At 38.8% G+C, this 15,093-nt stretch overlaps 1 protein-coding gene across 3 annotated transcripts in view; it reads left to right on the top strand.

Annotated features, from left to right (window-relative positions):
- The first annotated feature begins 50 nt into the window (after positions 1-50).
- The window catches only part of camkmt (calmodulin-lysine N-methyltransferase), a 103,685-nt gene continuing 88,642 nt past the window's right edge, over positions 51-15,093 (top strand). For all 3 annotated transcript variants that reach the window (XR_003441111.2, XM_027150250.2, XM_047812216.1), the window contains exons 1-3: positions 51-377; positions 910-1,088; positions 1,210-1,274. Coding sequence is in view for 2 of the 3 variants with exons in the window: in XM_027150250.2 (XP_027006051.1) it covers positions 237-377; positions 910-1,088; positions 1,210-1,274 (385 nt within the window). In the remaining variant the exon portion in view is untranslated. The remainder of the gene's footprint in view (positions 378-909; positions 1,089-1,209; positions 1,275-15,093) is intronic.

Genomic DNA, 15,093 nt, shown 5'->3' with positions numbered 1-15,093 from the left:
GAGAAGTTCGATAATGGATTGGATTTCCTTGAAAACTAACACGTCAGGAAGTATGCGGAAGTAACGCGCTCTATGGACTGGCTACAGGGTGCCTTGGTTACCGGCAAATTGTGACAATTTCTTTCTAATTCGTTGTGTCTGTTTTCAACAATATAAGCGCTTGTAAACTATACGATTTGTTTTTGTTAGGTTATTCGATCTACAGACACTGTATTTAGAAGTGATTGAAGTGAGAAATGGAGTTAAAGCCAACAGGTAGCCTGGGAGTGAAAACATTTAAAGATGCTCCATCTGAAACGTATGTAAACAAACACCAGACTCCAGATTCACACTGTGCTACAGATGCAGCTCGGGCCAGATGGACGATTCTCCGACAGGTGACAGCTTCTAGATTGTGATCTATATAATAATACACACAGGATCCCATATGACCCAGAATGCACAGTGTAACTAGCATCTTTAAATAATCATTTTTACTCTTTTTCCTTTTACACTTTTAGTGTCTCTTGATTGGGGCTGTATTAGTGTACTGTCTACATTATTTATCTATCTATACATTATACAGACGCTCTTTTCTCCCTGCTGCTATTAGACTTTACAATCTAAGCTGCTCCCAGTGAACCAGTCACCATAATTACACACTGGATTACTGTTTAACTGAAATAATAACAATAACAAAGTATTTTAAACAACACGTGCAATAACAGAAAGCTTTTGAAAAACTTGCTATATTACCTGTGTGCAATATGTCTGTTAGTGTTAACTACTTACTCATGGTGTATTTATACATTGTGTATATACTGTATGTTATTTTATGTCTCTATTCATTTTATATTATTATATATAAATTTCCCCATTGTGGGACGAATAAAGGTATATCATATCTTATTATTAATTCCTCTTTTCCAGGTATTGAGACAGAAGCAGCTTGACAGTATTAAGGTTCAGCCAGTATCAGTTCGCAGGTTCTCCTCCTTCAACCTGTTCTCCAGGACACAGGTTCCTTCACTGGAGAGCGATGGACCAAATGATGGTCAGTGGATCGAATACAAAAGTTCCTGCTTTCAACAATACAGTGCCTTAATCAGGTTGGTATCGCATGTATGGACATCACGACCTCGACCGCTTCTATGAATTGTTTAACCTGCTCGTTAACTTGTTCTGCATCATTGATTCTTTTACAAATGCAAACATGTTTACATACTTTAGAGAGAGCCAAGGGACGATTAAAATGGAAGAGGTGCTCAGCAGCTTTGACAACACGGGAAATGTCTGTGAGTAACCATCTTTGGGAATTTTGATCGCATTCCTAAACCAACATTTTTTTCTACATGCTTTACCGGTTTAATCAGAATCAGAATTTCTTACATAATACATTCACCATATATGTTTGTACATAAGGATTTGTCCAGATAAGCACTTAGTGTGTTAACAAATATTTCAGAAAAGAAACATTTAACTAAAGCATAAAAACAGCAAAATAGACTTGAGATTGAATCAGAATAAGCAAATAATGAATGAAATTTATTTTCATGTAGGAATCAGAAATAGATTAACTATGGTTTATGGTATGTTACAGAATGATAAGAATGTTGCACTGCTTTGCAGGGATTCATTGTGTTGCAATGAAAATGTCTTTTCCTGTATCGGCATTAAACGATCGGTGGCAATGCATAATAATTTGTTAATCCTGGACATCTAAGAGTATAGATTTTGTTGGTTGAGAAACAGATGGTGGTTTTTGGTTCTACTTAAGGCTGCAGATCTCTGAGGAGCCACTGGCAGGCACAAGTGAGCAATTAGAGACATCTCATTTACTCTGTCGGTGAGGGGAATATGGGCAGAATTTAATGCTGGATTTACAGAAACTGTCATTTAGACATTTTTATCAAGAAGAACTCTTAAACTGCTTTTTTTGCACCTATACTATTAAGGTTATGTGTAGAATTTCTGTATAGCGTTATGAAAAACACTATCTCTGGGAGAAGTTTTCCGAAAAGAAATTTCATTAGTGTAAACATAGACATGAATTTTATAGATATATAACAGATTTCCTGAATCTGAAATGTGGCATTAATCTGTTGAATTTAAAACATCAACACACAGTTAAAGTGATATTTGTGTCATGTTTTTAGTATATGGCTTGAATTGAATTATTAAATCAATTCAATTCAATTGAATTAATTGAGTTGGCTTATAACAGTAAATACAACTGAAACTATTGAAATACTTGAACCATTATACATAGACAGGTTTAAATAAAACTCACAGGATAAGCAAATAAAGAAATGAATAACAAGGGTAGCGTGCATACAAAACACGCTTTACAGTTTCTTTTCTTGAATTTATGTTGGCAAAAATGGCAAATATGTCTAAAATATTGACACAAACACAAATATTCCTGATGGCCTGGCTTTGTTATTTTAATTCAGCATTGGATCTCTGTCTTGGAATTTTAGTAGTAGTGATGACAGGTTTAGTTTTTATGATTTGTCTCTCACTTTCTATTTCTAATTTTAAAAAAGTAAATAAAATCACTACAAATCAGTGACTGGACACCTTTCTGTGTTCTGTTTTTAAAAGAAAGACACTATCAGTTAGTTAGTTAGCTCGTTTGTTGCCTCCCTTTTTGCAGGCTCTATAACAAACCTGTTCTCTTGTTGGATTAATAACTGCTGGCAGCATCACCTCTTTTTTTTTGGCCCTATGCCCCTCTTTGAGGCAGGGTCATCCCTCTTTCTTTCAAACGCTCCTCTCAGCCACCCCTAATTGATCTCACGCCTTGGTAGGTCCAAACATCTCCCCCATGTCCTTCTCGTCTCAGCTGGCCTACTGCATTGTAAGTAAAGAAGGGGGATGCCTGTCTATTACCTATCCTCCATCCCAAATCCCCACCTAAAGAGCTGAAGTCTCTGTGTCTTGTCAGGGACTGGATGTTGGATTAGTTGTACAAATGTGTGGATTTGTGTGATCTGCCTGGACAGGACTGTGAGGAACTGACCATGCTGTTGCTTTAAGTGCTCTTGTTTCCAGCAGGGCTCAAGAGCAACACAAAAGAATTTATCCGAACATGCTGGATAGACTTGAAGAGCTTTGGAGAGAGGCATTTTTGCTCAGCACTATAGACATGGATTCCTCATATATTATGTTTGAAAAAATAAGTCCAATAAATAACCAGGGTGTATTCTGAAGAAAAATAAAAGTTCTAGAAATTGTCCTGTGCTTTGGATATAATTCAATACGTTACGCTGGATGCTTTCAAGCTTTTCTAATTACTCTCAACCCCCTTACTGGTATACCTCAGTGTGTGTCAGGGGTCACGACTTTCTGTGTTTGAGTGAGGTGTTAAGGAGACTCTCCAGTGAAGTGTTATGAATCAGATCACGTGACAAGAGGCTGCTTCGGGCGTTACACTGACTGTCCCGCTTGCGCTGTATCAGAAGAATGCTAGAAAGCATCCAAGAACAAACTTCCTGGAATGTTAATGGTTTTTCCATACGGAAGGAAGATCTTGGTTTGTAAGTTGTCTATCAAACAGTGAGTGGACGGGGTAATAGTAAGTAGTTATAAGTGAAAGTGCGTAATCGGTTGTTGTTGTTGTTGTTTGTGTTGTTGAAGTGGACAACATTTCTGATTCTCGTTTCTTTAAGTGTGCCGCTTCATTTTTGCCCATTAGCTCTAACTTCGGAGGATGCATGGAAAGGAAAGAAGAACAGGAGCAATCAAGGACAAGCAAATTGGCCTAATGAGTTACCCCCTGTGTACTGAACAATCACCTTAATGCGTATTTGCTTAGCAAACAACAGGGAATTGCATGTGTGCATCACATGTTGAAAAGCTGATGCTATATTACATATGAAATTCAGCTATGATTTCTGATATGTACATTTTAAAGTGACGCTTTACATTTTCTGTACACATTATCCTATACAGGGTTGGGAGGAAACTGGAGTATACCCCAGGGGACACAATCCCTCTGGGTCTGGGTAATCCCTGGACAATAACAGTCATGTACATACACATGCTCACACCCATTCACACAATACAAACAATTTAGAGATGCTAATCAGCCTACAACATGTTTTTTTGGACTGGTGAAGGAAACTAGTGTACCCTAAGGAAATCCCTGAAACACATTATTGTTTACTCCATACACACAGAGTGGCAGCAGGAATCAACCCCCCAACCCTAAGTCATCTTATTTCATTGATATGATTCGATCTTTTTAGTAGCATATTATAATTTGGAATTAGAATACTATACCGTGATGGCCTTATACAAACGCCAGCTATTGCACACTTCCGGTTTCCTCGCTCCCTAGATTTCTCTCTGTGCATTTAGAGAGGTGATGCTTACTTAAATCGCTTGACGTTGGTTGACGTCGATCGATTTCAGGGTCACAGGCTGAAGGACATGAGCTAGAGGAGACAAGGAGGTATCAATTAGAGCAACTCATCTCCTCAAAACACGTCGAAGGTCCAAATCCGCCGATCCTTCCCGACCCCCCCCATCCTACTTCGTAGGTCAATCATGGTCCACGACTGCAGAAACAGATATGGATCTGTTCATGCTCTGCCGATTGTATCACCTTCACATCAGCATCACTTCACACAAATCTCACACTGAAGAGGTGCCCATGTGTCTTTCAGTAACCGGAATAAAAACCTAAGACGCAGTTTTAAACCAGTATGCTTCCAGAAATGCCTATTAAATTTGCATCTATGCACAGCTGATCCAATTGTACCCTCACACTCTCAGAAATAAAAAAGACTCCGCAGAGGACAAAGCCATGTCTTGGGGATGTCTTTTGTTTCTTAATTAAATAATCAAGATATAACATGTTTACCTGTAAAGCTCATTTAAGGTCTTTAAATTGATCCTTAGGGACTACTGCTGTGCCACTGAGAATGGATTTACAGTGTTTGTACATTTGGGTACAACAAAGCACCTTTACACTACCTTTTTATCCTGACAGCGGTCTTAGGATTTTGTGGATGTACATTTGCATAGTATTTTGCACATTAGATTAGATTAGATTAGATTCAACTTTATTGTCATTACACATGTACAAGTACAAGGCAACGAAATGCAGTTTAGGTCTAACCAGAGTGCAATAGCAGCAAGTGCAGGATATACAGTGTTTACATGAGGTAATATAGGAGGAATTTACAGATGTCTATTTACTATGAACATAATATACAGATGGCTATTACTATAAACTGAAATTAACAGAAGGGTATGTGTTATAAACAAAATATATGGCTAGTACTATAATCAGAAATATATAGACGGATACGTACTATGAACATAATATATAGCTGTTACTATAAACAGAAATCAGGTGGATATATACAAAGGTAAGTTAGGCAATGGTGAGCAGCAATGCAAAAAAGAGCAAGTGTGCAAATGAGCATAGTTTTTGTTTTCAACAGTAGCTTCTTATCATTTATATTCTAAAGCCTAATACAATACCACACTTTTAAGCATCATAATTATCCATCTGTTATGGTTAACGTTTCAATTAATGTTAAAGGAGTTTTGACATTTCTTTAACTTTTCTGGAAAGACATTTTCTTGAATGTCTTTAAGATCGACGAGCTTACCGCTTGGTACAGTAGTTTCTTGTTAACAAGCTGCATCATTTTTGTCTTGTTCCTTTCGAGGGAATGATTGATTATAGCTGCTGTAACATAAGTGATAACAGCACACAGATGTGCAGTCCACATCAAATTGTTAAAATCAAATTGATGGGTACAAAATGTCTTTCTTTTAAAGCTTGTTTATTGGCAAATTGCAGTGATGTGAACAGTGGAATTAAACACATAGGTACTAGAAAAATAATAATAATATTATTAATAATAAGACTTCAGGGTCTGCTACGTGTCCGGCTGTGTGTGTGTGTGTGTGTGTGTGTGTGTGTGTGTGTGTGTGTGTGTGTGTGTGTTAGTGCATTGTGCAGGTTAGAAAAAAAATCAACGAATCACCCATTTCTAGGCCAATATTTTTTTTATCCCACCTTCTCTTGCTTTGTTCTGTTTATCATTATGATAGAATAAAGAGTGTGACCTGATTTCTAAAGGCCAAAAGAGCAGTGGCACACTCAGTACATGTTCTCTTTCTCATTTGATGCTGATTTAGGTCTCTAATGCTAATAGCTAAAAGCTATTATATACAATAGAGTTACAATAGAGTTACCTCAGAGTTTCAGAGTCTTCTATTCTGTCTGTCTGACATTTCTGTTTAATGCTTAATAAGCATTCCTGTCCTTTACTTTATCCAGACTTTATAAACACATATATAATCTGCATAGGGTTTATGGGGTTTATGATCCAAATGCAACGAACCTTTAACATTTAGCCATAAGCAGAGAAATCGGCTCAAGTGAGTCAGCCTTTGGGTTACAAAGGTGCAGGTTCAGTGCTGTTTACAGTCTAAATCCAGCCCAAGCTGACGAATGACGAATTCAAGGGATTTTTTGCTCCAAGGAAGTACTAAGATTTGAACTTATAACCTTCCATTGTCTGGCATAGAACCTTCAGCTACCATTTTTTTTTATTACAGTGACTTTTACATGTTAATATGAGCATATTATATGAAGGATTTGTCCACTGGCTTTATAAGGTGAACAAAAGGTGAACCACAATTACCAGCACTGCTGCAATAGGGATGAGAGTTTTTTTTTTTAGGGAAATGAAATAACAAAATGAGACTTTTCAGAGGCTTTGTGTGTGGCTGTAATGCCCTGGTAATTACAGATATACTTCAGCAACCAGGTCACACTCTTTCCTCTATCACAAAGATCCCTTCTAGTCAGGAATTAGAAAGAGACAGAGCAAGGGCAAGAGAAGGTGGGAAAGAAATATCGGCCTAGAATTGGGTGATTATTGAATTTTAATTCTTCCCTCTATTTCTGCTCTTTTGTAGATTTCAATCATCTCTTTATAACTTGCATGAAGGTTTTCGTCACTGTCAAATGTTGCCACTTTAAGAAATTGATCTGTTAAAGGTTATATAAATTGAAGCATAACCAGTGTGTATATTATATGTATTATATATTTATATTGTATATATATTGTATATATTATAATATATATACTGGAGAACCCAGAGGAAACCCTAAAACACAGGGAGAACATGTGCACACTGGGTGAAGCTGGGAATCAAAGCCACATGTTACATTACACACCCTGTGTGCACATGTTCTCACCGTGCTTTAGGGTTTCCTCTGGGTTCTCCAGTTTCCTCCCACACCTCCCACATTGTTTGTAAGCTGATTGATGTCTCTAAATGTTATGTAGCGGTACAGAAAATGGATGCATGAAAGATTTATATTTTCTGAAAAGATTTTTTCTATTATTTAAGCTTTAAGGAAGTAGTCCCCGGTGTCAGTACATTGTAAGTCAGAGATAAATCTGTAATTTTAGGTTTTCTGAGTTGGGAAAGTTCTTTAGGACAGAGGGCAATGTGGTTTCTTGGTAAAATGCCAAACATGTATATTTTAAAATTATTTATTTATATTAAAAATGATTTTAAAAAAAGATGCACAGTGGCATGATTAAAAAAAAAAAAAAGAGGTTGTCATAGTTGTCCTCAGACACGAGTTATTTCTACCTAATAGTCACTTCTCCCCTATCAAACGACAACAAATCAGGAAAAAAGGAGGCTGTCCTGCTTCCTCTGAGACACATGAAGCCACCAACTGTGTCTTTTACACCACCGCTAATGCTGTTTGTAATGCAGGACAGTGTCAAAGTGCTTTCTGTCCTCTTCTGCATGCATGAGATCACAGACACATGTGATTGGTTAGTGTAGCTTTGATCCATAATTAGCGAGAGTATATCATCCCTGCCACTCAGGGAGCATAGAGAGTTTTGCTCTCTCCTTTGGATTTTTAGCCATGGATGGATTCAAACACGTGACCTCAGGACATTAGGTTACTGTTCATATCGGTCACAAATGTGTCACTGCAAACTTCAGAAAAGGGAAAATTTAAGGAAATGCAAAACAGTTATTTACAAAAATTGATTATTATATGAACAGAAAACGTCTGCATCATACTTGACCCTATTGGCAGGAAAGAAAAAAAAAAACGTCTATAACATTTACATATATGATTTTGCAGTATTTTAATCCATAACGTAGAAACACTTTTTAGTTCATGCTCGTCCGAATCTTTGGACAGTTTGTTAGTGGTGGTGGAAAAACTTTCAACTGTTCCTCAGGTGAAATTGAAAGTCAGCTTTAAAAATCACCTTAATTGAAACTAGATTAGCGCATTGACAGGGAAGTGATGTCCTACAATGGTTTCCAAGGGCAAGTCTATGTGCCTTGAGGCCTGTGTGTGTGTGTTTGTGTGTGTTGCTGTGCTTCCATTAGAGGAATAAGTGATTAACACTGTAGTTAATTTGATTTTCATTGTTCCTTATCCATCAGAGAGTATCTCAGTGCCACCCTATTGGTGGGCAAACACCACCACCCCCGCCCCTGCTCTACCACCCCAGAAGCTAGCTGCCTGGCAACCGTGCAAGTTCGCCTGCAGCCTTAATGTAGCTGATGATGTTTTAAAACAAATAGATCATTTATCTGATTAGTGTCTTGGTGGAGAATGAAGCTTGTAAATGGCTACCTCTCACTTAGAGATTGGGCAGGACTCCAAAATCCTGACACTGGAGAGGGGTTTGTGTGTGTGTGTGTGTGTGTGTGTGTGTGTGTGTGTGTGTGTGTGTGTGTGTGTGTGTGTGTGTGTGTGTGTGTGTGTGTGTGTGTGTGTGTGTGTGTGTGTGTGTGTGTGTGTGTGTGTGTGTGTGACAGGGATTTTTCCCCAGTTGTTTGCCAAGCATTTTGTGAATACTGTCTCACTTTTGGGTGCACAAACACACAGCTGAATAAACCTCCACAGTCACTGTGTGTTTTTATGCAGTAATTAGCATGCATCATGTTTTGTGATGGTGTGTCGCCTTGTGAGGTGTCAAGGTGGGTGTACACAACACTTAGAATGTGCTAGAAAATCAGTAACAATCAGTTAACACCATATAGCCTGCAGACAAAAGATAGTAATCTCAAACGCTAAGAGAATGTCTCTGCTATCGGCTACTGAAAAAAAAAACAACACCCTGAATTGCTACTTTACCCCCTACTGAAAAAATCATTGCCTCGGTCAGGTGTGTTTATCTGATAGAGCTCTGGGAAGAGCTGTGTGTGTTAGTGTGTTGTGGTGCTGATTTAGGCCCACCTGCGTCCTCAATTTAAATCCTTTGCTTAACTAATAAAACACAGCCAGGATGTGGAACAGAACAAATGGCAGTGGTGGAGTATTTTGGAGATGATGGTCATCATGTCTTTTACTTATGGTGTCAAGCCCTTGCCATTTATCACCACATTTTCATGACACCGATGACTTCTGTAAGCCCTTGAAATCTCATTATTTATATTATTCAGATATTCCTCTTACGGTGTTTTGCATAAGTATTCACCCCATTGAATCGTCCCACATTTTGTAGTTTTAGCAAGTGGGTATGCAACAGAAAATGAGCGATTATTAAAATTGTGGAAATCGTGTGGGGTGATTACAGAAGTGTTCAGATATCCTTGTTTTTTTTATTTACCTGCATCAGTTCTGGTGCAATACGTTGCCAACAAAAGGAAAATATTTACATGAATGTAGTTCACCTGTGTATAAAAATACCTCAAAAAGTCTGCAGAGAGCAGAGAGTAAATTGACTTGCTGGCTTAATGTCAGTGAAAAACAAATTGTCGCACAACACCGGCTTCCTCCACACATTTTTGAAACTTAAAAATGACTAGCACAATTTTAAGATCGTTGCTGTTAGAGCTCTCTGCTGCACGGATTAGTAAGTGGAATTGTCTTGCAAACTGTCCTGTGGTGATCTCTAAACATATCAATGGTAAAAAATGCCACACCCCTGTGCATTATTTAGTATCTGTTTATTCCTTTTTTTCCTCATTGTTGATCACATTCTATATATAATTGTGCTTATATGAGTAGCAATATTTTGCTATATTATGTCTCTTTATTGTGTGTTTTACATGTAACTATACAGCATATGTCTTTTGTAACATGAGACCATTTGGAGTGGGGTTGGTAGGTGGCAGGGTGGGTGAACAGGAGGGGAACAGGGTGGACACAGGGTCTCAGTGCTTGTGTTTTCATTTGGTTATACATTAAATATGTTTCCACTCTGTTATATGAGTTTTGGGTTTGATCAAATTTACAAAAACCTAAAGTTTTGAATATCACGTGGGTCCTTATTATTCATTATTTTAAAATGAAAGGAATTTAAGATGACCGTTCATTTTGATTGGAAACTGTATGCACTCGGAACTAATTTAAGGGGTAAATAATTCTTCGTTGTTGTTTGGAAATAATTTTGAAAATGAAAATAAAAAATCCTCCTGTCTCAATGTTATGGGCTATAAATTTGTGCAGATTCATGACCTATAACTCCAATAAATCCAGTTCATAGTTGAACACTAAAAATTTGTAAAAAATGTAGAAAAGTTAAAGTGGTCTTGAAGGCATTGTATTCACTAACTACGATACATTATATAGTAGCTACACTGAAACTAGGATTTAAATGATCTGCTCCTTAACAAATCCAAAAACATTTGCCTGGTAGAATTTTGCTTTTCCCTGACTTCATATGTCGTTGTGTTGCTTTCCTTTCTTGCCCCACACAGAGTCTAGTAGCTATTTTCACTGCTCTGTAAGGTCATAGCAGGTTGTCTGACTAGTGCTGAATCACCCTGTGTCTTCCATACAGCTGATCTAAGGGGTCCAGTTGTCCCCCTCTATCCCCTTGTGTTCTCCCTCCCCTCAGTGGGCCGAAACGCAGCCCGGCCCAGCCTTTGTGTTTGGCTATCCATCCCGAAAGCCGGGGGCCTGCTCGACTCCTGGGGAGAGCTGCCTGAGAGAAAAGGAGCGAAGAAAAGGAGAGAAGTAATTACGTCCAGTCATTGAGTTCTGAAGATCCCCCTCCCTCACACAGAAACCAGCACCACTGCCACCTACCCCACCCACGTTCATTAGAGAGGCCCTGATCCAGCGACAAAGCGGCATACGTTTAGAGCAAAAAAAAAAAAGTAGGAATGTTTGGGAGGAATATGACACCTCTGCATCTATGGAGAAGAAGAGCTACATTAATGAGCTGGGGTTGGGGGGTGTCTGGGGGGGGGGGGGGGAGAGCTGATTGCTAGCTTAGGCCTTTTGTCTCCACCTTTTCACAGAGACCACAAGTTGCTTCACATCGCTGCCTTTTCAGGACAGGAAGGAGCCCCTCGTGCTTTTCCTTTTTTTTTTGTCCTGAACTCTTCCTTCTGTCTTTTTTCTCCCCCTTACACCTAGTCTTTGTAGTCGTGCCTTTAAGCTCATCTATCCATCCTTTGATAGAGTCATCTGACAAGTCAAAAGAGAGCCAACAGAGGGCTGACTTTAAGAAAATTGCTCCTATGTCGCAACAGCGTAATCATGTATTGGCAACTAGCCATCACTCTTATGAGTGCAGACGAGTGTGAAAGGTCCAGGGCATTTAAGTCTGACCGCAGCAGCTCTCTCTATCTGTGCCGTCACCCGTAGAGCAGGCAGCCTGAAGCCAAGCGGCCTCCTTTTTTCCACCAGGTTGGTTCCTTTCTCATTGTCTTGCCAAAGCCGTGATGGGAAGTAATCTGCTGCAATAAGGAGAAGTCATTTATTAGTCCCAGCCCAGGGGTTCATGCTTCACAAATTGTATTGAGTAGAAATGACCCAATCAGAGAAGAGCAAAAGGGGAGGGCTTTTTTCCCCTCTCTTTTTATGCATGGGGTGGGATGGAAAGGAGGGGTGTTCCTGGTGCTTTCTCCAGCTCCTCTCTATCCATCCGGCCCAGAGGATTATGGGGGATTGATGTGTTGCTGGTCCAGTGGCCAGATGATGCCTTGCCTTCCCACTGAGCTTTTTAAGTGCATGTATGTGTGTCTGAAAAGGTAAGACTCAGACAGGGCGTTACTTGAGTCTGAATGTGTGTACTAAATGTACTGTAGGCTTGTGTGGGTCTTTGTTTGCACGTGTGTGTGTGTGTGTGTGTGTGTGTGTGTGTGTGTGTGTGTGTGTGTGTGTGTGTGTGTGTGTGTGTGTGTGTGTGTGTGTGTGTGTGTGTGTGTGTGTGTGTGTGCACTCAAGTTTTAGGCATGTGTTACATTTTCAGATACCGGATCTAAACAATGGGAAACAAACAGACTATTGTTTTTTTCCCAACCACAATGTTCCTGAAAGTGTAGCAGTCAAAAAGCTGCCAACGCTCAACACCCATCAACCCTTATCTCTTCCACACATACACACACATTGTCAAACTCTCATACCACACAAACACGTAAACACACACGTGCGATGCTCCTCGTGAATGCACACTCCCACATTCTCCCAAAACAATAACCGATGATGCTTTTCTGCTGCTGTGCCAAGTGGCTTTTTACAACTATTGCACAATGGAGAAGCTAATTACTGTAGATTTGGAGAGCTGGTTAATTGATCATGTTAGCGTCCTAATTGCATCTCTTTTACCTGAGGCCTCTAAAAGACCACCCATACCTAACACACGACAGCTCAGAGGGGGAAAAATGCATTATTTTTATTCTTTGTTTAAAGCCTGTGGTTTTTAGGTCTGTATATTTGGAGATAACTATATCTTAGCTATATTTAAACTAAGTCTTGTTCATTTGCAGTGGTGGATAATGCTCTATGTGATGTGTAAGAAAGAGGTTAAGGCTGGTTTATGAGATGAGTTAACGTTTCTCCAGTTGGGGGTGCTCTCATACTTTGAAAAGCTGCTGTGATGTGTCCTACTACCACTACAACTACTACTAATTATAATAGGATTGTTATCTTTTCACTAGCCATTACAACTACTCCAAACATAACACAACGACCAGTGTGATGCACATGGTTTTTATTGCAAAATGCAGTTTTCTATGGTGCAGGTTTTAAAATATAAGAGTAGCCATTTTAAACGTCATTAAGAGTGTCATCTTAAGTTTCGAGAAGGGAAATTCATTCAACAACATCAGACATGCCAGCTGCTAGTAGATGAGTCTGAACAATCAAAAAAGTCAAACACAAACAAGTGTTATGTGTGTGAAAACACGAGCACAACTATTACATACTTAGCACAGGGAGTCAAGAGTGGTGGCACTTTTTCAGTTCTGTCAAAACTGTTTTAGTAACTTTTTGCTAACTTCTGTTGTATTTGAACGCTCCTGTGAACCAATACGCTGTCTGGGATTTTTGTCATTAAGTCCCATATTTTTGCTCTGTTAGGATTTTTATTTGTGGGTTAGGTTTTGGCAGTTCTGTTGATTTCTAAGGGTTTTATTGATTTATGATAGACAGAATCGATTTGGTATTTAATATTATATTTGTAAGATTTTATAATCAGCATCATTTAACTTGATTCTTCCCATGTAGTGGCTTCTCACATACAACCCAGTTCTTTTGTCTTGTTGAGTGAGCATGAATTCATCTCATTGTGTATCAGCACTTTATGCACCTAATGTAGGGGGATGTGGTAATTTAGGAGGTAAGGTGTTGGACCAATCAGTAGGTGACTTCAAATCCCATGTCCACCACGCTGCCACTCCTGGGCCACTGAGCAAGGAACGTAACATTCAATTGCTCAGCTGTATTAAATTAGTCTCTCTGAATAAGGGCTTCTGCTAAATGCCATAAATGTAAATTTAGTCCTGTGTACTGTGTTGCACCATGATCCTGGAGTAACGCCAATGTATACAGGAAACACTATATGGCCAATAGCATGTACACTTCTGACCATCACGCACCTTTGTACTTGTTGAAGATCCCATTCCAGAGTTAGTGGTTTGCTCTTTGCTGTTATAATAACCTCTTCTCTTCATTTTGGAGTGTGTCTGTGGGGATTTGTGCTCGTTCTGTCACAAGAGCTTTAGTGATGTCAGGCACTGATGTCAGGTGAGGAGGTTAGTGTTTAGTGGGATTGAGGTCAGGGCTCTGTGTAGGTTACCCAAGCTCTTCCACTCCAGCCTTGGAAAATCATGCAGTTGTGGAGCTCTCTTTGTTCACAGGGTCATTGTCATGCTAGAACAGGTCTGGACCTCTCCAGTAAAGTGAAATTATAAATCTACAGAGACATTCTATATGATTGTGTGCTTCAAACTTTGTGGTAACAGTTTGGGGAAGAAATAAAAACTCACTTGACGTAATGATGTCTCCTACAATTGTGATGCTTCATAGACTATTCAATAGGATACAGCTCATTGTTTCGTTGGGAAAGCTTTCCCTTTCAACACTGTTCTGTTGTCACTGCACTGTGCATTTCTATTAACATTTGGCAGACTCCCTTATCCATGTATATATATATCTCATTTATACAACTTAAGGGTTAAGAGCCTTGCTCAAGGGCCCAGCAGTGGCAGTGGATGGATTTTGAACTCACGACCTTTCAAGCAGTAGCTTAAAGTCTTAACCACCGAGGTGCCACTCGATCTGTATCTACCACCACTGTATACTGATGTGTGATGTTTATTTACCGGCTGTTGTGTATTTGCAATTAATGCAGTCTTTATACCAGGGGTATTCAATTAAAATTCAAAGAGGTCCAGTTACTAAAATTTCCTCCCAGCAAAGGTCCGAATCTTATATTGTCACTTAAAATGGTGTAACCCCATGTTAATAAAATCAATAAAGCACATACATTTCTATATAATTTATTGTTAAATTTCAAGTGTTTTCAAAGTCTGAACTTGTATGGCACTTGAATGGAAAACAATCCTGTAGTTGTCTTTACTACATGTCAAGTAACAGACAACAGACACTGAATTTCTTCGGAATAAAATAAATAAAAAGTGCAAACACAGCTTTGAGCAGCCTGAACTTAGGGCCTGTATTTCAAGTAATGTAAAACATTCAGAACATTCTTAATATATATATATATATATATATATATATATATATATATATATATAAAATAAAAGTGCTTTTAATCTTTAAGAAAAAAATTAAACAAAAGACTTTTGAGCCCCCCCCTTTTTTAAACATTAACTACATTAATAACACAGGAACCTTAGGCA

This window comes from Tachysurus fulvidraco, chromosome 4 (assembly GCF_022655615.1).
Source record: "Tachysurus fulvidraco isolate hzauxx_2018 chromosome 4, HZAU_PFXX_2.0, whole genome shotgun sequence".
Lineage (NCBI taxonomy): Eukaryota > Metazoa > Chordata > Actinopteri > Siluriformes > Bagridae > Tachysurus > Tachysurus fulvidraco.
Note: the sequence above shows the minus strand (reverse complement) of the source record. Positions and strands in the feature narration are given on the sequence as shown.